At 52.7% G+C, this 26,373-nt stretch overlaps 1 protein-coding gene across 1 annotated transcript in view; it reads left to right on the plus strand.

Moving 5' to 3' along the window:
• CNGB1 (cyclic nucleotide gated channel subunit beta 1) overlaps positions 1-26,373 on the plus strand; it is a gene marked incomplete at its 5' end in the record, with an annotated part of 50,454 nt that overhangs the window by 11,371 nt on the left and 12,710 nt on the right. The window contains 11 exons of the mRNA XM_058674841.1: positions 5,922-6,006; positions 6,580-6,628; positions 13,375-13,561; positions 15,412-15,519; positions 16,572-16,729; positions 17,745-17,900; positions 19,228-19,436; positions 20,292-20,366; positions 20,694-20,780; positions 22,071-22,135; positions 22,774-22,896. Of these exons, the coding sequence (XP_058530824.1) occupies positions 5,922-6,006; positions 6,580-6,628; positions 13,375-13,561; positions 15,412-15,519; positions 16,572-16,729; positions 17,745-17,900; positions 19,228-19,436; positions 20,292-20,366; positions 20,694-20,780; positions 22,071-22,135; positions 22,774-22,896 (1,302 nt within the window). The remainder of the gene's footprint in view (positions 1-5,921; positions 6,007-6,579; positions 6,629-13,374; positions 13,562-15,411; positions 15,520-16,571; positions 16,730-17,744; positions 17,901-19,227; positions 19,437-20,291; positions 20,367-20,693; positions 20,781-22,070; positions 22,136-22,773; positions 22,897-26,373) is intronic.

Here is a 26,373-nt window from a genome sequence, read left to right on the forward strand (position 1 = left end):
AGCTCTCTGCACTTCTTTTTTTTGTTGTTTAAAGATTTATTCATTTTATTACAGCCAGATATACACAGAGGAGGAGAGACAGAGAGGAAGATCTTCTGTCCGATGATTCACTCCCCAAGTGAGCCGCAACGGGCCGATGCATGCCGATCCGATGTCGGGAACCTGGAACCTCTTCCGGGTCTCCCATGCGGGTGCAGTGTCCCAATGCATTGGGCCGTCCTCAACTGCTTTCCCAGGCCACAAGCAGGGAGCTGGATGGGAAGTGGAACTGCCGGGATTAGAACCGGTGCCCATATGGGATCCCGGGGCTTTCAAGGTGAGGACTTTTTAGCTGCTAGGTCAAGCCGCCGGGCCCTCTCTGCACATCTTAACAATGCCACGGCCATCTCCTCATCTTAGCCACCTTGGCCACTTCCTAAGGTTGTCCTGAATGCCCCTGACACCCAGTAACAGTGGACTGCTCTCTCATCTGCAAAGTTTCAGCATTTAAAAACTCATGGGAGTGCTCAGTTCAAATAAAACTTTACCAAATGGAGACCAGTTAGCCTTAGAGAAGGCTGTTAGCACAAGTGGTAATGGAGGGCTGTGCATGGTGAATGTAATTAGGGAAGAAGAGGCAGTGGTAGGCACATCTAAGCCTTGAATTAGGCAGGGGTGGATGGGCCAGATCAGTAGGTGGTATTGGGAGCTGTGAGACTGGAAGAGGTGCCTGGAGGTGAGCGGGGGTTGAGGAGAGGCCCAAAGACCAGAGCAGAAGCTGGGACAGTAAGGGGAAACCAGAAGGTCCAAGCAGCAGGTATGGAGGAGTAAGAGGGAGAAGAGTACGGGACTGGGAGGCCACATGAAGTGTTTCAGGGAAGAGGGACAGCCTCCAAAGCAGGTTGCAAAGCCTTTGAACTTGACCTCCTAGAGGCACTGGGAGTCACTGAAGATTTGGGAGCAGGAAGGAGGTATGCGCTGGCAGCTTTGCTTGGGAAAGCAGGAAGATGGCGAGGGGGTTGGGTTCATGGGACAGGGAATGGGAGTTAATCCAACCTCAAGCTCCAATCCCTGTCCTTGGCACCTGCCCACATCCACCTTCCACCCCTCACCTGTCCCCATGGTCATGGCCTCAGGCAGGGCAGTGTCATGCTTTTGAGGAAAACAGCCATTTGGTTCCTTCCTGTTGGCACAACATCCTGGGCAAGTGACACAGCCCAGAGCTACTCTCATGGCTATAAGATGAGGGTGGCAGCAGTACCCTGCTCATGGCTCCTCAGGACCTGGTGGTGGTGATAGATGCCCATCCCTGGGCACTGACGCTGCTGTCCCCAAGGAAGGTCACTTACAGTCCCAGTTAGGAGATAATGAACTGTGAGACCAACACAGGTTTTCAGAGATGGCACCTCTTTGGTATCATCTGCTGAGTCTAGCTCAGTTCAAATGTTGTTTTTGCACACAGTAGGGGCCACAGTCTCCAGTAACAGGGAGCCCACACCCTCTCAAAAATTGTTGTTTTTTTCTTGCAATTTATTTATTTATTTGAAAGGCAGAGAGAGAGAGAGAGAGAGAGAGAGAGAGAGAGAGAGAGAGAGAGAAAAGAGAGAGAGAGAGAGAGAGAGAAATACTGATTTTCCATCCATTGGTTCATTCTCCAAATAGCTGCCAACAGCCAGGGCTGGAGCAGGCTGAAGCCAAGAACCTAAAACTCCATTCTAGCCTTCCACGTGGGTGCAGGGTTCCAGAATTTGGGCCATCCTCCATTGCTTTTCCAGCTGCATTAGCAGGGAGCTAGATGGGAAGTGGAGAAGCTGGGACTCAAATTGATACTCAAATGGGATGCCAGTGTTTTTGGCCTAACCCACTGCACACAGTGATGGTCCCTTACTCCTCCAGAATTTGAAATTCAGGAAATTTGTGGGCCCCAGGCCCAGGGAGGTAATAGGACACTGTAGTGACTGAGCCGGTCATCCCAAAGCCAGGGCCGAAGGGAGTGAGGACCAGGGCAGGTGGAGTTGGGAGCCCACTGGCTGAGGGAGGATGTGCTTGGCCAGCTTTGCAGAGGCGGCCCAGGTTACTGATGATGCAAAGGTTCTGGTAATGCAGGTGGTTGCCTAGCAACCTGGTCTCTACAGGCTGCTGCCAGGTTTTGCCTAGCAACAGTGGCCTTTTGGTCCCCACCTGGCCTCCTGGGGGTTTTTCTGCAGAGTTCCCTGCATACCCGCTCAGCCTGGGGATAAGTGGGCAGGGCAGGTGCTCACATACTGGCAGGGACTGGGCCAGAGCTCCCCACGTCTACTCACATGCTCCGGCCCCAGGTTTGGGGTGAAGGTCACAACCCCCAGCTGAAGTCTGGCACCATGGGCATCCTTGCTGGCCGAGACAGAGAGATCCAAGTAGGTGGCTGCTTCTGCCTGCAGACTCCTCTCTGTCCTCCTAGGCTTGGGTTTTAGGGGGTGGAGTTTGTTGAAGGTCATGGCCAGGATCTTGATTTTAGGGGGTGCTGCTTGGGCCCTGGGGAAGGGGAAGTGTGCTGGTAAACTTCGAGGTTCTTGGGCTTTGACAATCAGGGTCTCTGAGAAGGTCTCCTCTGTTTGCGGGGATCCTTGGGACTTGGGAACTTTCTGGAAGTTGATGGCTAGATACTCTGGGCTGGACAAGAGGGAGCTGTTAAGCAGGGACAACATGACTTTGGTTCATGGGCTCTGAAACAGCTCACCAAGTACTCAGTGTCTTGAGAGTTGAGGATGTTTGTGCAAGCTATTCCTCAGTTCATGGGGTGATTTCATAGCCCCCCAGATTGCCACCTCTTCTGGGCTGAATCATGACCATGGTAAGAGCAGTGCTAACAGCAGCTGCTTTCAGGTGAACACCATTTCCCACAGCGGCATGGTGCTAGGGCATTCCATTTCACAGATGAGAAAAACTGTTGCTCAGAGAGGGTACTGTGCCAGGAAACACAGGGCTGGAATTCTGTCCTAAGTCAGCTGACCTCAGAGCCAGCACTCGATTCTGCAGTCGAGGAGGGTGGCGGGGCAGTGCCTGGAGGGGAAGAAGCCTAGAGAATCTTCTCTGTCTGGCATCTGGCAATCCTTTGTCACTTACACAAAGTTCCAGTTGCCCCTGCTGACCTCACTCATAAGCCAGGATGGGGCAGGCCTTGTTGCACAGCAGGTTCTGCTGCTGCTTAGTATACCCACAGCTAGTAGGGGAGTGTGTTTGAGTCCCAACTGCTCTGCCTCTGATCCAGCTCCCTGCTAATGCACTTGGGAGGCCTTGGGTGATGGCTTGAATGTGTGGGCCCCTGCCACCCACATGCCAGACCCTGATGGAATTCCTGGCTTCTGGCTTTGTTCTGGCCCAGTCTTGGGTGTTGTAGACATTTGAGGAGTGGCTCCCTGCTTGTGGCCTAGGAAAGCAGAGGAGGATGGCCCAAAGCCTTGGAACCCTGTACCCGCATGGGAGACCCAGAAGAAGCTCCTGGCTTCTGACTTTGGAATGGCTCAGCTCTGGTCATTGCAGCCATTTGGGGAATAAACCTAGTGCATGGAGGATCTTACTATCTCCTCTTCTCTCTATAATTCTACATTCCCAATAAAAGTAAAAAAAAATTATTTTTAAAGAAAGAATTCCTGTATTAAAATTTTTTTCTTTCTCAGTCTTTCTCTGCCTTTCAAGTAGCTAGAAATAAGTGAAAATAATAATAAAAAAAAATTCACAGTCAAGCTACCCTAACCTGGCCCAGCCTTGACTTTTTTTTTTGTAAAGATTTATTATTTTCATTACAAAGTCAGATATACAGAGAGGAGGAGAGACAAAGAGGAAGATCTTCCGTCCGATGATTCACTCCCCAAGTGAGTCGCAACGGGCCGGTGCGTGCCGATCCGATGCCAGGAACCAGGAACCTCTTCCGGGTCTCCGATGTGGGTGCAGGGTCCCAATGCATTGGGCCGTCCTCAACTGCTTTCCCAGGCCACAAGCAGGGAGCTGGATGGGAAGTGGAGCTGCCTGGATTAGAACTGGCGCCCATATGGGATCCCGGGGCTTTCAAGGTGAGGACTTTTTAGCCGCTAGGCCACGCCACCGGGCCCTTGACTTTTTTTTTAAGGTTTATTTTATTTTTGTTTGAAAGACAGGCTTACAGAGAGAAAGAGAGCCTCAGTTGGCTGGTTCGCTCTCCAAATGGCCGCAATAGCTGGAGCTGGACCAATCCAAAGCCAGGAGCCAGGAGCTTCTTCCAGGTCTTCCATGCAGGTGCAGGGGCCCAAGGCCTTGGGCCATCCTCTGCTTCTTTCCAGGCTGTTACAGGGAGCTGGGTCAGAAATGGAGCAGCTAGGACTCGAACCAGCGCCCGTATTGCATGCCAACATTGCAGGCAGAGGTTTAGCATGCTATGCCATGGTGTCACCCCTACCTCTGCCAACCTACCATTTGACAAGCAGGCAACTTCAAGGCTTCTGGGTGACTTGTTTCAGGCCACACAGGGACTTCGTGACCCCAGGAAGCCTGAGCTGGGGCTATGGATGTTCATTTCCTGGGCCTTTGTACTAGAGGCAGAGAGCCCAGGAGGGCCCTGGCCTCTGTTTCCTCCATCCACCTGTGCAGGACCGGTTGCTTGGTGGAGTAGGCACAGCGCCCAGAAGCCTTTTAGTGACTCATGTTTCCAGGTATTATGTTAATGTCTTAACCTTTTTCTTAAAAAAAAACCCAACAACGATTTGTTTATATATTTGAAAGGCAGAGACAGAGAATCTTGCATCAGCTTGTTTGTTCTCCAAATGGCCATAATGACTGAGACTGGGGCCGGGGCTGGTCGTGGCCAAAGCCAGGAGCCTGAAACCCTATCCAGGTCTTCCACATGGGTGGCAGGGGCCCCAGGACTTGGATCATCTTCTGCAGTTTTTCCAGATGCATTAACAGGGAGCTAGATTGGAAGTGGGACAGCTGGGACTTGAACCATTGCTCACATGGGATGCCGGCAACATAGGTGGCAACATAGCCTGTTGTACCACATTGCCAGCCCCAACATATTATTCGTCATACAAATACAGTCACTGAAAAATGTTTCTAAATATATTTGTAGGAAGGAAGGGGCCCATGAAAATCATTGTGTGACCTTGCTTTTGTGACTTGAACCTCTACAAGGAAACCAGTCTCTCCCTGGGGAAGGGGGGAGTTTATTACTTTGACAAAGGACAGGTGCACATGATAAAAATGAAGAAAAATAAAGGGAGGTGGAAGCCTGGGTCATGTGAATCTGTCTTATTCCTCTATGTCACTGGGATGGGATAGACACGTGGAGTCAGGCCACAGAACAGAAGGGCAGCACACAGCCTCAGGTCATGCTTGAGCTGTCCACATTGGGTAACTGGGGACTGACTGTGGGCCTCTCTGAATCTCAAACTTCGGTCTTGGCTTTGGTCTCCCCAGTTTGGGTGCTGTGGGACAACTTGCTGTGTGACTGTGGCCACATCTGTTTGCCTCTCTGGTCCTCACTCTTCTCACACTCCCCTGCTCTGTCTGCACCACAGAGACACCCTGGGGACAGTCAGGGTAGCCTGGGACTTGTGGCTTAGTGTTACACAGTGCTCTTCAAGTGACACCCCAGGGGACTGCACCTCCAACCATTCTCCATGTTGGTCTGTACGTATGCTGATGCCCCTTCCAGGACACCCTCCTCTATCTGTTCTTTCTGTTAAGATCATTATCCTTGTGGCCCACTTTGCTGGCCACCTCCTTTGGAAAGCCCTCCTTCCCAGCAGAGTTGCAGCTTGTCTTTTGTAGGCTATTGTGGGTGTGTTTCATTGGTAATAGGACACAGCCCTGGGAGCCCAAGGAGAGCAGGGGGGCCTCTGTTCTTAGCATCTCTGTAACCCCAGCTCCCAGCACTCACAGGAGTCCGGAAGTACTGAACCCTCCTAACTACCCTCCTTTCTTTGTAGTGTCCTGCTGGATAGCTATCTGGGGGTGCAGGCAGACGTGGATCAGAGTGAAGGAGAAGCCCAGGACCTGCGGGACTCAGACCAGGTACGGAGAAGCACAGAGCTCCCGGGGGCCTGGAGGGCCTGGGCTGGGGTCAGCTGGAAGCTGGGGCTTACCCATAGGGTTGGTTTTCAGTGGGCGAAATGTCTGCAGGATATGGGGTGGTGGGTTGTGCAAGTCCCTGCTCAGACTCGGGTCGGATGATGCAGAAATGACCTTGACCATGGCTGGGGAGTTGGGTGGCCCTCTTGTGAGAGCCATGGTATGGAGTCAGGTGCATGCGAACTCAAGTCCACCTGCTCACGCTGGGTCTCATGACCACTGGTGTCTGGGGACTGTAGAAAGATGTGAAAGTACTTGTACACTGTGGAATGCTGTCCTTGGGGGCAGCATCTCACAGTGGCTGCTGCTTTAGTTGCTTAGTCCCCAGGGCTGCGAAAGGGAACCACACTGAGAAAATTCTGGTGTCAGGGCTGGGGGTTTCCTGTGTGTTCTGCCTTTTGCAAGCTGTAGGCTACCCGCTACCCTAGTGGGCTGGCAGGGCAGAGAGAATCCCAAGGCAGGTTTCCTGACTGGGGAGTGTGGTGGGGAGGGTCACAGTTTCCTTTTCTGCTGCAGGAGCTGTGGGAAGAGGAGGAAGAGGCAGTAACAGCTGAGAGCCCAGGAGGTAGGTGTGTGCAGTAGCCAGGGGCCTCCTTCCTTCCTTCCTTCCTCTCTCCACTGCCTCCTCCCCCTCAGGCCAACCCCACCCCTTGGGGTCTGTGTTGGGGACGGAGTGTGATGGCCCCAGGTCTCCCATGGGGCTGGGGAGTCCCACGGCAGTCAACCACCCATCCTGTCATAGCCTCTGGCTGGGCAGGCAGCTCTGTGGACAGCTTCAGGAATACCTGTAAGGAAATAGCCTGCTGGTAGTGGGTCCTGAGCCCCACATCTCTGTGAGCTTTGGGGGGCTGCTCAGACCCCAGGGTGGGCCCAGCACATAGACTATGACTGCATGGTAGGGTAAGAGTCCAAGGAAGCTGAGCCTGGGAAAGTCACTCGGTGCTCTGGCTTGTGGGTGTTGCATGCCTTACATTCATTCCTCTGTGTCCTTAAACCACCTCACTGTGGTAACCAGACTATTACACAGGTGAGAAAACTGAGGCTCATGTGCCAGATTGGCCCAAGCAGTCAAGGCACACAGACCTGCATTTCACTCCTGGCTCCTCTCCTTCTTCCTTGCTCTGTGACATTGAATCAGTGCTGTGACCTCTCTGAGCCATTGCTCCCAAACCAAGACAACCAGGCACACAGTAGCAGCAGCGACCCGGCAGGGAGGCTGACTCTCAGCCTGGCTGCCAGAAAGGGGAGAGGAGTCCATTATGAGGGTTGTGATACATCTGTCCTAACCAGTGACCGCAATGGGCCTGGACTGTGGGGTAGTGATCCTGAGTGGCCTCAGCTTGGTTCCCACTTGGTCATTGAAAGTGTCTTCTGGTGGTTTCCACACACCAGAGAAAACCCATGTCCAGGCCCAGTGCTGGGTCCCACACATCGTGGATGAGAGCAGGACGCAACAGGTACAGGCAGGTTCTGCCAGTGGCTCTGGGTGATTTGGAAGCAGGTGCTGTGGGACCTGTGCAAAGGAGCATGGGGGCATTTTCCCATTCCTTTGCAAAAGCATGGGCCTGGGGAAAGGTGTTTAAGATGGCCACATCCCTCATGGCAGTGCCCGGGTTTGGTACCCAGCTCCAGCTCCTGCCTCCAGCTTTCTGCTAGTGCAGACCCTGGGAGGCAGCAGCAATGGCTCTGGTAATTGAGTTCCTGCCTGCCCTATGCTGCCTCCCAGCTCCAGGTCCTGGCCCTGTTGTTACTGGCACCTTGGGAGCGATCCTGTGAGTGGGAGCTCTCTCTGTCCATCTGTTTGTCTTTATGCCTCTTCATTAAATAAGTACAATTACAAAAAAAAAAAAAAAGTGTGGCCCTAGAGCTGGTAGCTTTGGCTTGAGCTGGTTAGAAATTCAGATTCCCGGGTCTCATTGTAGGCCTGTTGAGCAGGAATCCGCGTGGTGACACCACCTCCTGTGGATTTGTCTCCACACACATTAAATATTTGAGAGGCAGTGGCCTTGAACCTGGGTAGCTCAGGCTGCCTGCATGGTGCAGTCGCCTGGGGGAGATTTAAACATTACTGATGCCAAGCTTCCTCTTGGAGCAGTAAAGCATATTGGCTGGGGACACTCAGTCCTTCCCCGGGTGATCCCAGCACACAGCTCAAGCTGGGGAGCCAGGGTCCTGGGAAAAGTGACTGCTTGGGACCGGAAGTAGAATTAATTGACCTCCAGGGGGTTTCTCTGGACTTGAAAGCTTCCCCTGGGTTAAGGGTATTTAGTCTGGGGCTTCAGGAGCCTGAATCTCTGGGTTCTGGATTCTTTGATGCTGACTCTTCTGAGTGTGTAATGAGAAAAGCTGCTGGTAGCTGGGAGTGTGAGGAATGAGTGGGTGGTGCCCAGTGCGGCTCCTCAAAGCCAGATGGTGAGACAGGTGTGCCATGACTCAGCAATGCCTTAAAAGCTGTACTTTGGGGACAGGAGGGATGGCTCAGACCCCAGGGGGCTGCCAGTAACCTGTGGGCTGCCCTGTGCAGGTGCTGGAGTGGGAACTGCCCCCCCAGTTACCAGGCCTCCCCCAACTCTGCCTCCCAATTGCAGCCTCTAGGTCCCGTCTCCACCTGTGACTTTCCAGCCTCAGCCCCACAGCTGCACAAGGCTGGGACATGGAGCTGAATCGCCTGGTGCAGGACCAGCCACCCAGCCACGTGGGCTCTGGAGCTGTCCCCCCAAACCCGGCAGAACACCTCCCCAATGTGCCCACCTACCGGCCCCCCATCACCCGCATCCCAGTCCTCGTCTCCCGGAGAACTACCTTGTCCAACTCCAACTTCGCCAGGGAGACACGGAGCTCCATCCGCTGCCTAGGTAGCGTTAGCTGGCTGCCCGGCGTGCTCATTCCTGTGGCATGTGGTTGTGCATGGCTTGGGCTGTCTCCCAGTGCCGGGGCCATGATCATGGTGTGGGACTCTTGGCTATGCTCATGGCAAACCAGCCCAGCCTGCCCTGCTGGTCAAAGGCTTCATCCTGCTTTGTGAGAGAGAGAGACTTGAGGGGTTTCATGTCTAAAATTCCATGATTATCAGTTCGTATCTTTCGGGTTAAGTGTTACTTTCTGTGGGTGATTTTTCCTATACAAAGTAGTCATTTACAAGCTAGTCTAAACAAGACCTTCAGCTCTCCAGGCCAGTAGGCTGAGGTAGGGACTGGGGGTAGGTGTGAAGGGCCAGAAAGAGAGGAAGTTGGCTTGGGGAGCAGAGGGATTTTTTTTTAAATTTTACTTCTTTTTTTTTTTTATTATCATTTTATGATATAGTCCCATAGGCCCTGGTATTTCCCTTATCCCCTCCCCCTCACTGAGCTCCCCTATATCATTACTAAAGTGTAGCTCTTCGTACACAGTCATATGCCCATCATTGTGGGCATGGACAATGGCAGAGTCCAGCGTCCTATTGTCAAGATATAGTAAACAGTTTCATTGGAGTCCATTTTATCCAGAAGTAGAGATTCATACTGCATTGTATCCTCATGTCTAGATATGATAGTCTTCATTACACAGTTACAATACATTGGAGCAGAGGGATTCTTTGCACAGTCTACTGACTGAGCTTGCTGGGACCTGGATCATGTGGGGGCAGTCAATACCTGCTGGACCAATACGACTTCAGGAAAAATCACTCCCAGCTTCAGCAGGCAGACCAGGGAGGGAGGCGACTCAGGGGCCCCTGCCTGGGTGGATCCCTGTAATGGTCACAGGGTCCCCACAGGACAGCAAAGTGCTAGGGACAGACCCCTGTCCCTTTCTTCCTTGGCTCAGGCTGGACCTGGCCATTTTGCTTTTAGACTTGTTGGGTTAGTTTTGGTTGATTCTGTGCAAAGATGCTCCAGAGGTTAGTACCAGCAGGTGGAACTGAGCATGCCCAGCCAGGGGAGAGGGCCCCTCTGGGCCTCTTGTGTCTTCCTGGCTGGGGTGGCTGCAGAGAAGGGATGAAGGTTGCGACCACAGCTCCTGCCTTCTGGAGTGCAGGGCTTAGATATACTGCCATGATCTCCCACTTCAGCCCCCATGTGTCCCCTCCCCCATGGTTGCTTTTGTGCCAGCTTAGTGCATTTGAGCACCAGTTTTTCTTTCACTTGATTCTCTTTTCTATGTATCAGAGAGCATGGATCACTATTCAAATGGAAAACCAACACTGGTTTACTGTAAATAGAAATCAGCCAGGTCTCCAGTAAGCCCTGAGGAGGCTGGTGGCTGGTGGATGCCCTCTGCTGGGAGGGAAATGAGGCCATTGCATGGGGAGTACAGTGCAGCAGCAGGACCAGAGGCTGGGTCCTTTATGCAGAGAAAGGATTTATTTAGCTCATAGTTCTGAAGACTAAGGGGCACAGTGCCCAGGATTTCCATGGTCAATTGAGAGCTTTCTGGCTACATCACAGCATGACACATGGGCAAAGGTCACATAGCAAGACTGGAAGCCAGAGACTCAGAGTCACAGCACGCAGCACACTCCCCTGGGAGCCCACATGTCATCCCTTGGGGACAGTGGAGTGGCCAGGTTGCAGAATGGTACATGATGACCTGGCTGCTGCTGAAGACAAGGGAGGCAAAGCGAGAGCAAGAATGTTACCCTTGTTTCGGGGATGCTATGGACGCCTCGCATGCTGGCATTTCATTTCTGCAGAGGCCTCGCTGAGCTGGGTGCCCACAGCCAAGTCTGGCTCCTCTGCGGGTTCCTCCACCTCTCCATGTCTCAACTTCCTTTCCTGCAAAGTGGACACACTAAGAAGCCACACTCTAAGCACTCTAAGGTTGCAAGAGTGACCCTAGGGGTCATCACTTAACAGTGGAGACTCTGGTTAAGATGGCTGGGTCCTGAGCTGGTGTGGTGGCTCAATTGGCTAATCTTCTGCCTGCAAGCACCAGCATCCCATATGGGCACCAGTTTGTGTCCCAGTTGCCCATCCAGCTCTCTGCTCATGGCCTGGGAAAGCAGTAGAGGATGACCCAAAGCCTGTACCTATGCGGAAGACCCAGAAGAAGCTCCTGGTTCTTGGCTTCAGATGGGCTTAGCTCTGGCCACTGCGGCCATTTTGGGAGTGAAACAACAGATAGAATGTCTTTCTCTGTTTCTCCTTTTCTCTATAAATCTGCATTTCTAATAAACAAACAAACCTTTAAAAAATATAGAGAGGGATGCCAGGGTCCCACCCACCTTGGACTACCCGGGCCAGTCTCCTGACACCAACTTCCACCAAGGCACACCCTAGGTGGCAGCAGGTGATGAGCCAACTGTCTTGGTTCCTGGGGAGGCCTGGCTTGAGTTCCCTGCTCCAGTTTTTGACCTGGCTCAGCCCCACCTATTGTGGGTGCTGGGGAAATGAGCCAGAGAACGGAAATCTTCTCTATAGCTCTGTCTCTCAAATAAGTAAATAAAAACATGTTAGAGTTTATATAAAGCACTTAGACTTTATTAAAACAGACGCATAGCTGGCATGATGTAATTTACATGTTTAATAGTTCTTTTTCACTTCGAGATCTTCCATCCACTGGGTCACTCCCCAGATGGCTGCAACATCTGGAGCCAAGCTAGGCTAGAGCAGCAAGCTTTACACAGGTCTCCCACTCAGGTGGCAAGGGCCCAGGGACTTGGGCCATCTTCTATTACTTCTCTCAAGCCATTAGTGGGCAGCTGGATCAGAAATGGGGCAGCCAAGACTCAAACCTGTACTCCTATGAGATACTAGCATTGCAGGTGGCAGTTTTACCCACTTTACCACAATGCTGGCCCCAGCAATATGACTTCTATCTTGAGTTTCCACTCTGTAAAGCTGATGGGGAGTGGAATACCAGTCTGAGGGGTTTTCCCTCCTTTTTAGGGAGGACTAAGGTGGTAGTGTCTTCCCATTGTTGGGGGTCAGGGGATGGGGTATGCCCTCCCCAGCAGGATTCCAGACCACAGCCTGGATGCCAAGGCCAGGCTGCTTCCTGCTGCCTCAGAATACACCCAGGCCCTGAGCATGTTGGAGAGCTCAGAGGTCCCTGACTATATTCTGTAGTCTACTGGGGAACAGCTGGCAGCATTCTGCCTCTTGCTGTCTTTCCTCCTGGAGCCCGGGGGTCTCTTGCTGGCCGGGCAAAACTTCTCATCAAATTCTTGAAAACATCTCCCTTCCTGCCCATCTTTTGCCCTGCAAAGTTTGGGGTTCAGTCAGACAGATACTGGGATTTAGTCTTTACCTGAGGCATTGCCTCCCACATGGGAGTGTCTGGGTTCACTAGGAGACAATAGTTTGGTTGGACAATCACCACCAGTTTTGTTTCTGTTTTTTAAAAAAGATTTATTTTAATTGAGAAGGCAGATCTACAGAGAGAAAAATGTTTCATCCGTTGATTCACTCCTGCAAGTAGCCACAATGGCCAGAGCTGAGCCGATCTGAAGCCAGGAGCTTCTTTTGGTTCTCCTATGTGGGTGTAGGGTCCCAAAACTTTGGGCCATCCTCTACTGCTTTCCCAGACCACAAACAGGAAGCTGGATGGGAAGTGGAGCAGCTGGGACTTATATGGGATGTTGGTGCTTGCCAGCGGAGTCTTGCCTTGGACCCACCACCCAGGTTTCTTGTTGGATCTGCCTCCTACATTTAACTCTTTCCAATCATTGCACTTGTCTTTCCTACTTGCAAGACAAAGACCTGACTACAGAACACCAGGATCATTTGCCAGGAAAGTAACAGACAGATAAAACAACACCCCACCCGCACTGAGAGGAAATCCAATACAAATGGCACTAAAGGCACAAAGAAAAACTTGAGATCCCAAAACAGGTCCCTGATAGGGAGAGGGGTAACTTGCCACAGAAGTTGTCCCTGCCTTGGTCTGGGGGACACCTTGAGGTCACTGTCTGTATATCCAGACAGTGCACCTGGGAAGGTGGTGTTGCCCTTCTTGAGCCCCAGAGAGGAGAAGCGGCTGGTCCAGGCTGTGTTAGGCCAGGCCCCAGGTCCCCATTCCCCATTCTCTATGCCCTCTGTGGGTGCTGTAGTGCCCCCCCACGCCCCAGGCTGAGAACAATCTGGCTGGGCTTTCTGGGGTGAGGCTGCAGGCTGGGTTGGAGGTGCTGTGGCTTCCATCATAGCTGTTGTGCTGAGAGCTGGGGTGCCTGAATCTTGCAGCACTGCCTTATTTCCCCCCCTTGCATGCAGCTTTGTGTGAAGCATGAAGCTGCTGGACAGCCCTGCGTTCCCGCCTGCCTCCTGTGGGGCCACAGTCAGCGTCCTGGGATCAGGCTTTTCTGCTTCTGACTCTCCTTTGCTTCCTCTTCTCAAGTGCCTGCCACGAGAGAGCATCCTGAGGTGCAGGTGGAAGACACAGATGCTGACAGCCACCCCCTTGTTGTGGAGGAAAAGCCCCCATCGCCCCCCAGGCTGCCACCACCATCGCCTGGGCTGCCACCACCGTCGCCCACCAAGACTGACACCCTTACAGTCCCGCGCTCAGCCTCGGCGGCCCTCAGGTCACCTCTGGCACTTCTTTTGGGCTTTACTCAGCACTGTGCCATCTGTCCACTTGGCAGATGGGGAAACTGAGGCTAGGGAGGGAAAACAGCTGGCCTAAAGTCACAGCATGAGCTGGTGTGGAGACTTGGGACCACAGGCCCCCTACTCCCCTACTTCTCCCCAGTTTTGGGGTTCCTTACAAGAGACCCCCCAGTGCTCTCAGCTGTAGGGCTAATAGAATAATACACAGCAGGACCACATGGCATAAATGACACCGCTCATTCGACCCTCTCGGTTTAGTTGTTAGAAGGTATGTTCACACTCATCTGTTTCTGAGAAGCAAAAAGACACGTCCCATGTACTGATTCATTCCCCTAAATGCCTATAGCAGTCGAGGCTGAGCCGGCAGAGGACAGGAGCTCAATGCTGGTCTCCCTCATGGGTGGTAGGATTCCAACTCCTTGCTTAGCCATTGCTCGCTGCCTCCCTGGATCTGTATTAGCACGAAGCTGGAGTCAGGAACTGGAGCTGGGTACCAACCTCAGGTACTCCTACGTGGGATGGAACAACTTATCAGCTAGGCTAAATACCCACCCAATGCCCGCTCCTTAAGCTTTTAACAGAATGTTAAATATATACTATAGCATCACTAACTATGTCTTTTGGTATGCCAAAAGTCTCTATAATTTCCACCTTGCATAACTGAAACACTTTATTCACCATACAACAGCAGCTCCCCACTGCTCTCCCTCTTCCAATCCCTGGCACCCACGATTCAACTTCCCATTACTATGAGTTTAACTATTTCAAATAATTTGTGCAGAGAATCATGCAAAATTTATGTGATTGGCTTATTGCTGGATGGGAAGTGGAGCAGCTGGGATGCATGCAAGGCGAGGATTTAGCCACTAGGCTATCGTGCCAGGCCCAGTTCTGTTCTGTCTTAAGCAGGATTCTTTCTCTAAAGTTGGAGTTGACTTTCTTGGTGGTAGTAAGGTATTTTTCCTCCTTTCCCAGGCTTTTTCTTCTCCAGGAAAGCAATGCATTGTCACCCAACAGAGACTAGGAACATCCAGGCAGTTAACTCCCAAAAGCCTAATAGGAAGTAGTTTCCATGGAGCCTCTCCTACCAAGCCACACTTCTCTGGCTCCAACCCTAACCCTCAGGCCAAGGGCAGGCTGATCAAGAACTTTCTTGGCCCGGAAATCCAGGCAGATTTCGAACCAAGTGGACGTCAAAGCTGAGAGAGGAGAGGCTCTTGAACCCACTTGCCTGGATCTCCCAAATGACAGCAATGGCCCCAGCAATTGTCAAACATTATCCTTCAAAGAGGGAGCCTGGGACTCAGGCAGGGGCGGGGTTTGTCCAAGACCACACACAGGCTGCAAATGACTCCCCGGCCTTCTCTGGCAGCTGAATGGGTAGCATGAGTGGGAGGAGGGGAAGAAGTCGCAGCAAAGCCCTGCCTTGGTGATAAATACCTTGTGTACCTGAGTGGCCTTTTTTTTTTAATGGAAGGAGAAACTGAGGCAGCTCTGAGCATCATGGAGTGATTATAAGTACTTTTCTAGGGTCACTGAGTTATAAGAGGCAAGACCGTAATGCAAACTCAGGTTTGCCTGATTCTGGGTCAACCCTGATCTCTCTATTCTGGCCCCTGGAGCGGAGCCAGAGACTGAGATCAGGGAGTGGCCAGGGCCCTGGGTTCTCCCTTTCTAACTCTTTCCAGACAAAAGAGGCTCCTTTTGGCAGTATCATTCTCCCCCCACTCCCCTGTACCCTCTAAGTGACCTTGGCAGGGATCATTGTCATTTCATTTTCCCTGAGCCCCTCTGCTGTTGCTGAAGTCCCCTTGCACCTCTGCAGGAGGAAGCTGCCCTCTCTGGATGATGAGGCCGAAGAGCTCAAGGCGTTGTCACCAGCTGAGTCCCCAGTGGTGGCCTGGTCGGAGCCCACATCCCCGCAGGACCTTGAGTGAGTAGGGGTTACCTGTGGCATCCCAGAGAGGTGGGTTGGGAAGATGGTAGACACAACTGGGTGTTCTCAGAATGCCTCTCCCCTAGGCAGTACCTGCTAGTGGCTTCCATGTGAAACAGGGCAGCATTTCTCTCTTGCTAAGGCTGCTGAGTCAGAGTGCCAGTGCCCAGCTGCACCTGTGCTAGTTGTGTTCAGGGAGGGGACTAGGAGAGCCCCCAGCAGGGGCTCCTCACATGGGACCCCTGAAGGACCAATGAGAGGAGGAAAATGAGAGGACCCCCCCCTGGGGGCGGGGTCCTGTCCCAGAGGGCTTGTTAAAACTGCAGGTTCCAGGGGCTGGCAGTGGTGTAGTGGGCTAGTATCCTCTATGGGTGCCAGCTTGAGAGCTTGAGACTCAGCTGCTCCACTTGCCATCTGGCTCCCAGCTAGCGAGCCTAGGAGAGCTTCAGAGGATAGCTCGGGTGTTTGGGCCCCTGCTACCTATTGTGAGTGGCGCTTAACCTGCTATGCTCCAGTGTGGGCTCCTACGCACCCTCTTTCATTCCTCTCCCTGTGATGGCTGCCTCCAGCCTGGCTCCCTCTATTGGGCACAAGTTGACATTGAGTTTCTGTGCCTTGCTGTATGCAATGCCAGACAGACTCCCTCTCATTCTCTGTCTGACTCTCATTGCCATTAATTCCCAATGCAAGAATGATGTTATGTTACATCCAAGTTGCTTTCTCCACCAGCAGCTTCCTAAGCCAGCTGAGTAGCCCCGCCCCTCTCTGCTGCTCCCGGACCGCATCTCCTATCAGGTCCATACTGGGAACTGTAGCCTGACTCGTATGAGCTCTAAGTTGAGCTGCCCCTACCTTACTTGTATGGCCCCAGGGTGCTGTTTCCAGGCTGAGCTCCCTCCTGGGAGATGCCATGGTGGGTCTGAGGCTGTCAGAAGGAAGCAGGACAGCAACCTCTCCCTTTAGGCTCTGTGAGGCTCCTGGCCCAGAGGGAGGGAAATGGGCAACCCTTAACCAGCTGAACCCACTCAGTGGTGGTGCTGCACCTACAGTGGCCAGGATCGGGCGGCCTCCACGGCCAGCCAGAACAGCGCCATCATCAACGACCGGCTCCAGGAGCTGGTGAAGCTCTTCAAGGAGCGCACGGAGAAGGTCAAGGAGAAGCTAATCGACCCTGATGTCACCTCCGAGGAGGACAGCCCCAAGCCATGTGAGTCTGCAGCTGGATAGGACTCGTACGACTGGGCGTGGAGTGGGACCCCCACAAGCCCCTCGTGACCTGCCAGTAAGGGTGGCCAAGAAAGGCTTGGAGTGCAGGAGAGACACCTGGGTCCCTGCTCTGTGGATATTAAGTGCCATATGTCCAGGGCTGGGAAGATGGCCAGAGTCTCACTCAGCTCCTTCTGCATAGGGCAGATCCCTTTCCTGACCCTTCCACAAGCTTCCCATCAACCAACAGGTAGTGCCAGTCTGGGACACGTCTTGTGGCCTTGGCATCAGAAAACATCCCTGGCTACCTCTAGAACCAGTTGTGTCTCAGAGCCCTCGCTACCTCGAGGGCTCTAAGGTGCTACTACTCAGGCTTACAAGTGTCCTTCCTGGTGGAAGAAGTAAGGACACACTTTTGCCAGGGAGATTTTCTACAGTGGAGGACTGTGCTTTGGAGCTCACAGGACACTCAATTGATCCAGCCAGGCAGGCTATGCAATCCTAAAGCCAGATACATTGATATATTGAACCTGTAAGTGCCAATCCCTAGGTCAGCATGAGGATGTTAGAGATGCAGGCGGCAGCTGTGGTCCCATCCAGTCTCTCCCTGTTAGAGATGAAGGAGTCCTGAGAAGCCAGGAGCCACAGTGCCCCGACTTTTAGGCCCGTAACCTGTTGACCCTACATAAGGGAACCCTGAGTACAAAACGTCCTCCAGTCCCTCAGGGGAGCCAAGGAGACCCAAATACACACACACAAGCAGACCCTGAGCTGCAGCATCCAGTCTGCCCAGAAATGTCTTGTCTTGGGTAGCTCTTGAGAAGCAGTGACAGACAGGTAGCTAGTGCAACACATGGGTAAGTGCCCATTTGCTGAAGAATGAGGAAGAAGTGGTGGGATTCATATGGGGCTTGTCGCACAGGGGTCCCCTTAGCTTCTGTTGTGGGAACCCTTCTCTGTCTCTTCCACCTATGCCCATGGACTGGGCCAGATGGTCACCCAGGTCATCCCCACAGCCCCAGCCAAGAAAGCTCCAGAGCCAGCCGCGGAAGCAAAGCCAGCTGAGGCACAGCAGGTGGAGGAGGAGCACTACTGCGAGATGCTGTGCTGCAAGTTCAAGCGCCGCCCCTGGAAGAAGTACCAGTTCCCCCAGAGTATTGACCCCCTAACCAGTGAGTCCTGAGACTGTGGGCATCTCTGCTGTGTAGTAGGAGAGGGCAGGAGAATGGCTGGGATGGGAGGAGGCCAGGGCAATGCTGGCAGCAGCATGGGTGGCCACTGACATTGCACATTAACAACTACTTATATTTCCCTTTCTTTTTGATGTAAGATGTACTCATTTATTTGAAAGGCAGAGTGATAGAGAGTGGGAAAGAAAGAAATCTTGCATTTCCTGGTTCACTTCCCAAATGGCTCCAACAGCCTGGGCTGGACCTGACTGAAGCCAGGAGTCTGGGGCTTTATCTGGGTCTCTCCAAAATGGGTGCCGGAGCCCAAGTACTTGGGTCATCTTCTGCTGCCTTCCCAGGTGCATTAGCAGGGAATTAGATGAGAAATGGAGCAGCTAGGGCATAAACTGGCACTTCAATGGGATGCTGACAGCAGGTGTGGCTAGTTTACTGCCCCATAGTACTGGCCCTGACCACTTATATGTTTCAAAAGGATTGCACACTTCCTTGCCCAATTCTGACACCATAGCAATAATAGGAAGCTCTGGAATGGAACCTAAAATCAGACCCATCTTACAGATGAGGGTACAAAGGCATACAGGAAATGTCAGCCTTAGGATGCAGCTGGCTAGTTCACCCTCAGGACTCCTGATTCCTGGCCAAGCCTTCTCCCTGGTCAGGCTGGCTCTGCCCTGGGCTTCCTGTTTGGAGCACAGAAGGATGGGGATTCTCCCAGGGTCTCCCGTGGGTCTCTCATACTTCCTCTTGAGCCTATCCCACATTCCTCAAGAATGACACACCTCTTCCTCCCTCTACCAAGGGACCCCCTGCCTCTCTCATGTGACAGTTCCTTGGGACTTCTTTGAGATAGCATGGCAGGTGCCAGAGGTGGGTTCTGTCTCAAGCACTTACAAAAAGTCACTGGGTGGCAGGGGTGGAGTGGGCAGGACCCTGGTGTCTGCTGGGTTTCTAAGATGACCGGGTGATCTACAGTGTCTACTGACCCAGCTGTCCATCCCTGGCCATCTCCATGCATTATGTCTGTGATCTGGGAGGTACTAAGATAGCACATGCACTGTGGCAGAAAAATGTCAACATGAATGAAGGTCCAGGAGCTTCCTGGGTAGCTGTGTGTTACAACACTGCCCTGTGTTTGCCATAGAGCGCAGACCTCTTAGGGTCGAGAACAGACTTACTTTTAAAGCAAAGGCAGTTTTATACGTGCACGCATGCATTCACACATATACTCCCGAGTTCCAAAAATGCTATGTATAAAACTCAGAGTAAAGCAAAGCCAAAAGCAAGTGCCTCCCGCCCCTCGCCCTTGCAGACCTGATGTACATCCTGTGGCTGTTCTTTGTGGTGCTGGCCTGGAACTGGAACTGCTGGCTGATTCCCGTGCGCTGGGCCTTCCCCTACCAGACGCCGGGTAACATCCACCTGTGGCTGCTGATGGATTATCTGTGTGACCTCATCTACCTCCTGGACATCGTCGTGTTCCAGATGCGCCTGCAATTTGTCAAAGGCGGGGACATCATTGTGAGTCCTGGCGGGTGTGAGGGTTGAGAGAGAGCAGCCCTCGAGGTTGGGGTAGATAATAAAATAAGTGGATACAGCAGTCCTGGCAGCAGAGTCCATGTGTATTCAATGGTATGGCTACTCACTGTGCCCTTCCTTTGTGTGTTCTGATCATGTATGTCAACTGTTGTTCTGGACCGTCTGGTGCAGTTAAAGATGGGCACATGGTCCAGAGAATGGTCTTTAGTGCAGGTGCACCTGGCTGAAACCCGAGCTTCCCTCACAACTACCAGAATCAGCCCCCCACTTCTCAGTATTCTCGTCTGTAAGATGGCCATAGTAGTAATTGCTGTGGATACTGAATTGAGGTGACAGGTGCATTGCAGTCAGCACAAGGAGCTGCTGGAGATAACACTTCATGTGGCTTCTGCTTTGAATTCGGGGATGCTCCCTGGACCAGTTGGAAACCTCCATCTCTGATGCAGCCCACAGAGGACACAGAGACCTTGACTATGGTGCCTCAGCAGCAGCAGCAGTTCCACTCCCCATTTTCCCGTGCTGGTCGCTTTCCACAGTGGCAGCACTGCAGCCTAGCTAGACTCACGCCTCTAAAACAACATGGAAGGAAGAGCGCTCTCTGGCCACCTTCCTTCTGGACATGCTGCTCAGTAAACGAAAGTGTAAATGGTGCAGTGAGGACACCATCCTGAGAGCCAGATCCAGCTACGTGGGCCTGGGCTAGAGCCCTCTGCAGGCAGCAGGGGCACATGCCCCACAGAGCTCACTTGAAAGGCAGGGTCCGCTATTGCCCCCTGCAGGAATGGGGACTGAACTGTAAGGCTGCGGTCTCACCATCCTCATTTCCTTCTTCCGCAGACAGACAAGAAGGAGATGAGGAACAACTACCTAAAGTCCCAACGCTTCAAGGTTTGCACCCAGGATGGCTGCGCGGTGCCTACGGGCTCCTGGAAGGGAGGGCCCATGTGTTTCCTGAACAGTTGGAGGTTGGACCTAGCTCCCCTGGGGGAGTCCTCAAGGCCACAGGCTCTAGGTCCTTGGGGTCAGCTCCTTGTGTGCTGTTCCATGCCAGCGCCTGCTGTGCAGCCCAGTGGGTGCCATACATGGGGCTGTAGCTGCCCTTGGCTTTCTGCACTCAGCCCTCACAGTGTGTGTGGACCACACCCCTCCAGGTTGAAGGGACACAACCTGCCCTCACTCCCCTCGTCCATAGCCCAGGGTTACCCGCTTTGTAAACCGCTGTGTCCCGTTGAATTCCAGATGGACGTGTTCTGCCTCCTGCCCTTGGACTTCCTCTACTTGAAATTTGGTGTGAACCCCCTCTTTCGCTTGCCCCGCTGCTTAAAGGTAAGACTGGTGGATTCCTTGCCTATGGCCTTCAGCTTCCCCTTCTCATGCCCTGGCATCTTTATTGCCCACCTGAACATCCTGGAGGAGGGGAGGTGACTAGAGGGTGGTGACCTTGATGAGTGGAGGAATTCCCTGGCCTACCACTCCACACAGTGCTCTGAGCCTAAGGTGAGGGGCTTGTGCCCACAGTCCTGCATCCAGTGATCACCTGGGGATGGGGGGAAGAATGGCAGGTGGAAGACCTCCTGGAGGCAGTCTCATCCCTCTTCCCAACTATCAGAGCATCAACAGACATGGAGATCCCAGCGTGGCATAGTGTAGGTAGAGAGCTTGCAATCTTATGTTTGATCTGGGCTCAGGGGCTGACTCTGTCGTGTGCCTGCATGGGCTGTGGACAGGTTGCTGGCTGGCTTCCCTCCAGGGTCCACGTGCTTGCTGGGCTAAGCGGGTGATAACGTAGATCTCCCTCACACAGAGATGCTGCCCCTCGGAGGCACTGCCCCTGTGATGGGTGCACAGGGAGAATGATAGCTGGTGTTGATTTTTAATTATGGTAAGAATGCCTGTGGTGGGTATGAGAGAGAGGGTGATTATATGGGTGCTGTTTCTGCTGAAAGTTGGCTTTCTCTGGAGGCCAAAATTCCAAACAGGGTCCCCCAAACATTCTGTGAAATGTTTTCACAGAATGTGTATTCTCCCAAACATTCTGTGGAAAAAAACACAAAAGGTCTCAGAATCTCCTGAAATTATACACAAATTGTGACAACAGGATTCTAGGATTTTTTTAAAGATTTATTTTTATTGATTTGAAATGCAGAGTTCGAGAGTGATCTTCCATGTGCTCATTCACTCCCCACACCAGGCCATAACAGCTAGGGTCTGACTCCAGGCTGAAGCCAGGAGCCCAGAGCTTCTTCCGGGTCTCCCACATGGGAGCAGGGTATCCAAGCCCTTGGGCCATCCTCTGTTGCTTTCCCAAGCCATTAGTATGGTTCCAGATCATAAATAGAGCAGCCAGGACTCGAGCTGATGTCCATATGGTATCTCGGCGTTACAGGTGGCAGTTTTATCCACTGCACCACAGTGCTGGGCCCAGGGTCTATAATTTCTGCAGGAAGATGGGCTCTGACTCTTGGCAGGTTCCTGGCCCCACCTAGGGCTTGGTCTCTAGACCCCTTTCACACCATGGGGCCTGCACAGAGGGCCTTTGATCCTCACCCACCAGGGAGACAGGCCAGGAGGAGGAGCAAGAGCCGTGACTCCCCTAATGCCTGTTCTCCCTCCCAGTACATGGCCTTCTTCGAGTTTAACAACCGCCTGGAAGCCGTCCTCAGCAAAGCCTACGTCTACAGGTGAGATGCCCACACGTGCACACATGTGACACATGCATGACACACATGTGCTGGGACAGGACAGGCTTCCTCTAGCCTATCGTTCTCCCCTATAAGCAGCCTGCCCTCCAGGTCCCATTGCGATGGGAACAGGCCCCTTTTCTACCCTACTTCCTTCCCATGAAGGAATGCCCATTTCCTCCCATTGTGATGAGGGCCATGAAGGTGGTGTGTGGCCCCCGTGGTTTTTCCAGCAGCTGGGCCTCACTTGGGTCCCAGCACTGGAACCTTGAATCACCCTTTGCTCTCATGGAATGGGGACAGTTCCAACGACGCAGTAGGCATTTCATGAATGTCCGAGCAGCGGCATGCAAGACTGGCCAGGCCACACTTGGGGACTCCATGTATCCCATGAGCGGCCTCATTGTCCCCTCTCTTCAGTCACCTGTCCCCTCCTGCCCCTGTCCACAGATATGTCTCCCCTCTGGCCCCTTTGCTCCCCAGGTTTTTTCTGGAAAACTGCAGATCAGGTACCCCCCACTAGAGGGCGCGCTGAGGTGAGCCAGGTTAAGGACTGGCTGATTCCCTGCCGTCCTAACCCTGAACCAACTGTCCCCACCGCCCCTTCTACGCTGCCTTCCTGATCTCCTCATCTGTAGGGTCATCAGGACCACAGCCTACCTGCTCTACAGCCTGCACTTGAACTCTTGCCTTTACTACTGGGCGTCTGACTACCAGGGCATTGGCTCTACTCACTGGGTTTATGACGGCGTGGGGAACAGGTGAGCCCTTCTCCCTCTCAGCCCATGCCTGGGTGATGTGCCTGAGTTTTGTGACAGCAGCGCTGTGGGGGTCTGCTCGCTCCTGAAGACCCGTACATGTGTGTCACTACGCACTAAGACTCAAGGTCAAGTGTTCATTTCTTACAGAGTTAAGTTTCCTGAGCACCTACTATGAGATAGGGACCTGCTACAAAGACACTGCAACACCCCAGGATTTTACAGGGTTGGCAAAAAAGGGGTGTTTCCCCAGAGGCCCGTGGGCAAATGGAATACACAGATGAGTTGGTTGGGGGGCAAGAATTTTTTAATCTGTGCTTAGTTTTTTCACAATATGCTTTTTCATGAAATTTTTTGAAGCTCCCTCTATACGTGGATTTCAAAACTACTTTTTAAAAAGATTTATTTATTTTTATTGTAAAGTCAGATCTACAAAGAGAAGAGACAGAGAGGAAGATCTTCCATCTGATGGTTCATTCCCCAAGTGACCGCAACAGTCAGTGCTGCATTGACCCGAAGCCAGGAGCCAAAAACTTCCTCCAGGTCTCTCATGTGATTGCAGGGTCCCAAGGCTTTGGGCCATCCTTGGCTGCTTCCCAGGCCACAAGCATGGAGCTGCATGGGAAGTGGAGAAGTCGGGATTAGAACAGGTGTCCATATGAGATCCTGGCATGTTCAAGGCGAGGACTTTAGCCGCTAGGCCACCACGCTGGGCCCTTAAACCTATTTTGTACCAAAATAGACTTTGTGTAATTCCATTTTCTGTGAACCTTAAAATTTTTATTTAGGATCTGGTGCAGTAGCCTAGTGGCTAACGTCCTTGCCTTGCACGTGCCGGTATCCCATATGGGCGCTGGTTCATGTCCCGGTGGACCCACTTCCCATCCAGCTCTCTGCTTGTTGCCTGAAATCAGTTCAGGATGAGCCAAAGCCTTGGGACCCTGCACCTGCTTGGAAGACTCAGAAGAGGCTCTTGACTCCTGGCTTCAGATTGGCACAGTTTTGGCCATTGTGGCTGCTTAGGGAATGAATCATCGGGCAGAAGATCTCCCTCTCTGTTTCTCTTCCTCTCTGTATATCTGACTTTCCAATGAAAAATAAAAATAAATCTTAAACAAATTTTATTTAATATTTCATTCTATTTGAAAGACAGAGAAACAGAAAGAGGGAGAGAGAAAGAGGGAGAGGACATTCCAGGTCCCCATGTAGCTTGCAGGAGCTCAAGTCCTTGATCCATCCATCACCCGCTGTCTCCTAGGGTGCACATTAGCAGGAAATGGGAACTGGCAGCAGAGCAGGGACTTGAGCCAGGCCCTCTGATGTGGGGGCTCTGGGCATCCCAACATCCTAAGAGGCGTCTTAACTACCGCACCAGGTTTCTGCCCCTGTAGACATCCGAGGTCTCTGTTAACACCCCCCCCCCCGTGTACATCCGCTCCTCTGCCCCACAGGTGTGGCTGGGGACAGGAAAGAAGCCATTTCCTAGCACAGCTCCCAGATGCAGCTGGACAGCCAGGAGCTGCAAAGGTGACACTGCGTGTCAGCCTGGAGAGAGCTGCTGCCCCTTACAGGACATGCAAAAACAGTGGTAATGACAATGGCCATGATAATATCGGCCGCCGACCTTGTAATACACTTGCTAAGTACCAACCCCTTTCAAAACAATCCAAAGGGTCCATCATCATCCCCACACCACAGAGGGGGCAGCAGAGGGAACTCCCCAGGCTGCACACATCACAAGTCCCAGGGCTCAGAGGAGGAGCAGCCGGTGTGGACGGCCACACAAGTGCCATCCAAGTGCCAGTGTGAGGTCCAGAGGGCATGTGGGAGATGGATGTTGACATGGTCGCTTCCCCTGGAAGTTTCTTTTTTTTAAATTTAAATATTTAAAAAAAATAATGATTACAGGGTTGATCAGGATGGGAAAGATTGAGATTTAGAGAAAATTGAGTGAACTTATTGCTTCCAAATTTGCTATTTCTTCTTCTTGTCCCCGGAGTTTCCAAAGTAAAGTTTGGGGGCCAGCCTAGTGTTTGCTCTGCCTGCATCATTTCACATCTGAATGCCAGGGCCAGCTCTCCTGTTGGTGGTCCAGGGACCTGCAGCCAAGGTCCTGGCTCCCAAATGCTGAAGCCGACTCTGTGCGCCCTCTGGTGGCCAGAACAGGTATGATGGGCTGGATCCAGATCTGTCCTGAGACTTCCAGTGTGGAGATCCCAAGTGACACATGAAGCCAGCCAGGGCCTCTTGGGATCCAGGTCCTCCTGAGCTTGCCTTTTGAAGGCTGGGAGGACTCGACCTGCAGGCAGGCTCAGGTGTGGGAGGACTCTTGCTGCTCTGTGATATAGCATTAGACTAGTTTGGGGTTTTAGTTTACAAGTGCCCTTCAAAAGGCCTGTGGAAAGTGGATTTGAAGGAGAAGTTTAGGGAAGGGCATTTGGTATGGACTGGTTCAGTGGCCATTTGGCGTGTCCACCCCTACTTTCACAGATCCTGGTTTGTGTCCGGCCCCCTAGCTTCTGATCCAGATCCCTACTTAGGCATGCCCTGGGAGACAACAGCTGGTGACTTAAGTGCTGGAGTCCCTGCTACCTGTGTGGGAGACCCAGACTGAGTTCCGGATTTCTTGCTTTGGTCTAGCTCAACCTTGGCTGTTGGGGGCACTTGGAGGGGTGACCAAGATGATGCCTTGACCTCATGGTGGAGGAACCCTGGGTGCTCACATGGGGGGAGGTGGCAGGGCAGGAAGGGGCGGTCCTTCCTGCCTCCAGCCATCTCGTGATGGCCTCATTCTCCCCTTGCAGCCTACAGGACTGCCCCGAGGTCCCGCCCCCTCCCAACTTATTACACTAAGTTGTGTATGAACTTGCAGTCCGTGAATATGGGGGACACACTGAGACCGTGGCTCTAGGCTCTGTCCTCTCTGCCTTTTACTGCCCAGTGGGACTGTCTTCCTCTCCCTCACCTCCCTTACTTCCCGCAGCTGTGGGAGGATGGGGGGAAGCTCCTGATGATGGACCATGACTCAGAGATATGCACAGGGCCCTGGGCTCTGGGCCCAGACCTACAACTTACCAACCATTGACCTTAAGTACTCCCTTTCCCCATTGGACTCAGTTTCACTTTCTGGAAAATGGGTGCAGAAGCGGGTCCCAGAAGGGGGTGGTGCCCAAAGTCTCTTTAACCTCGCTGCTGCCCCAGTTTCATTTGAACCAACTGGAAGGACAGGGACAGTTTTGAGGAAGAACAAGAGTGTGGAAATGGAAGGGATGTTGGGGACACTGAGGGAGAATGTTAGCTGGAAATCAGGGTACCCTGGTTGCTGCTCCTGCCAGCACTCCTTGGTTCTCATGTTTGCATTTGGGTAGGTCACCTGTCCCTGAAGGATGGGGACAGAACATGACTCACCCAGAAAGGTTTGCAGAAAGGGCCCGGCCCTTGGCAGGCTGTTGTTTCTTGTGCACAGGCTGGGAAGTGCAT

This window comes from Ochotona princeps, chromosome 16 (assembly GCF_030435755.1).
Source record: "Ochotona princeps isolate mOchPri1 chromosome 16, mOchPri1.hap1, whole genome shotgun sequence".
Classification (NCBI taxonomy): Eukaryota; Metazoa; Chordata; class Mammalia; order Lagomorpha; family Ochotonidae; genus Ochotona; species Ochotona princeps.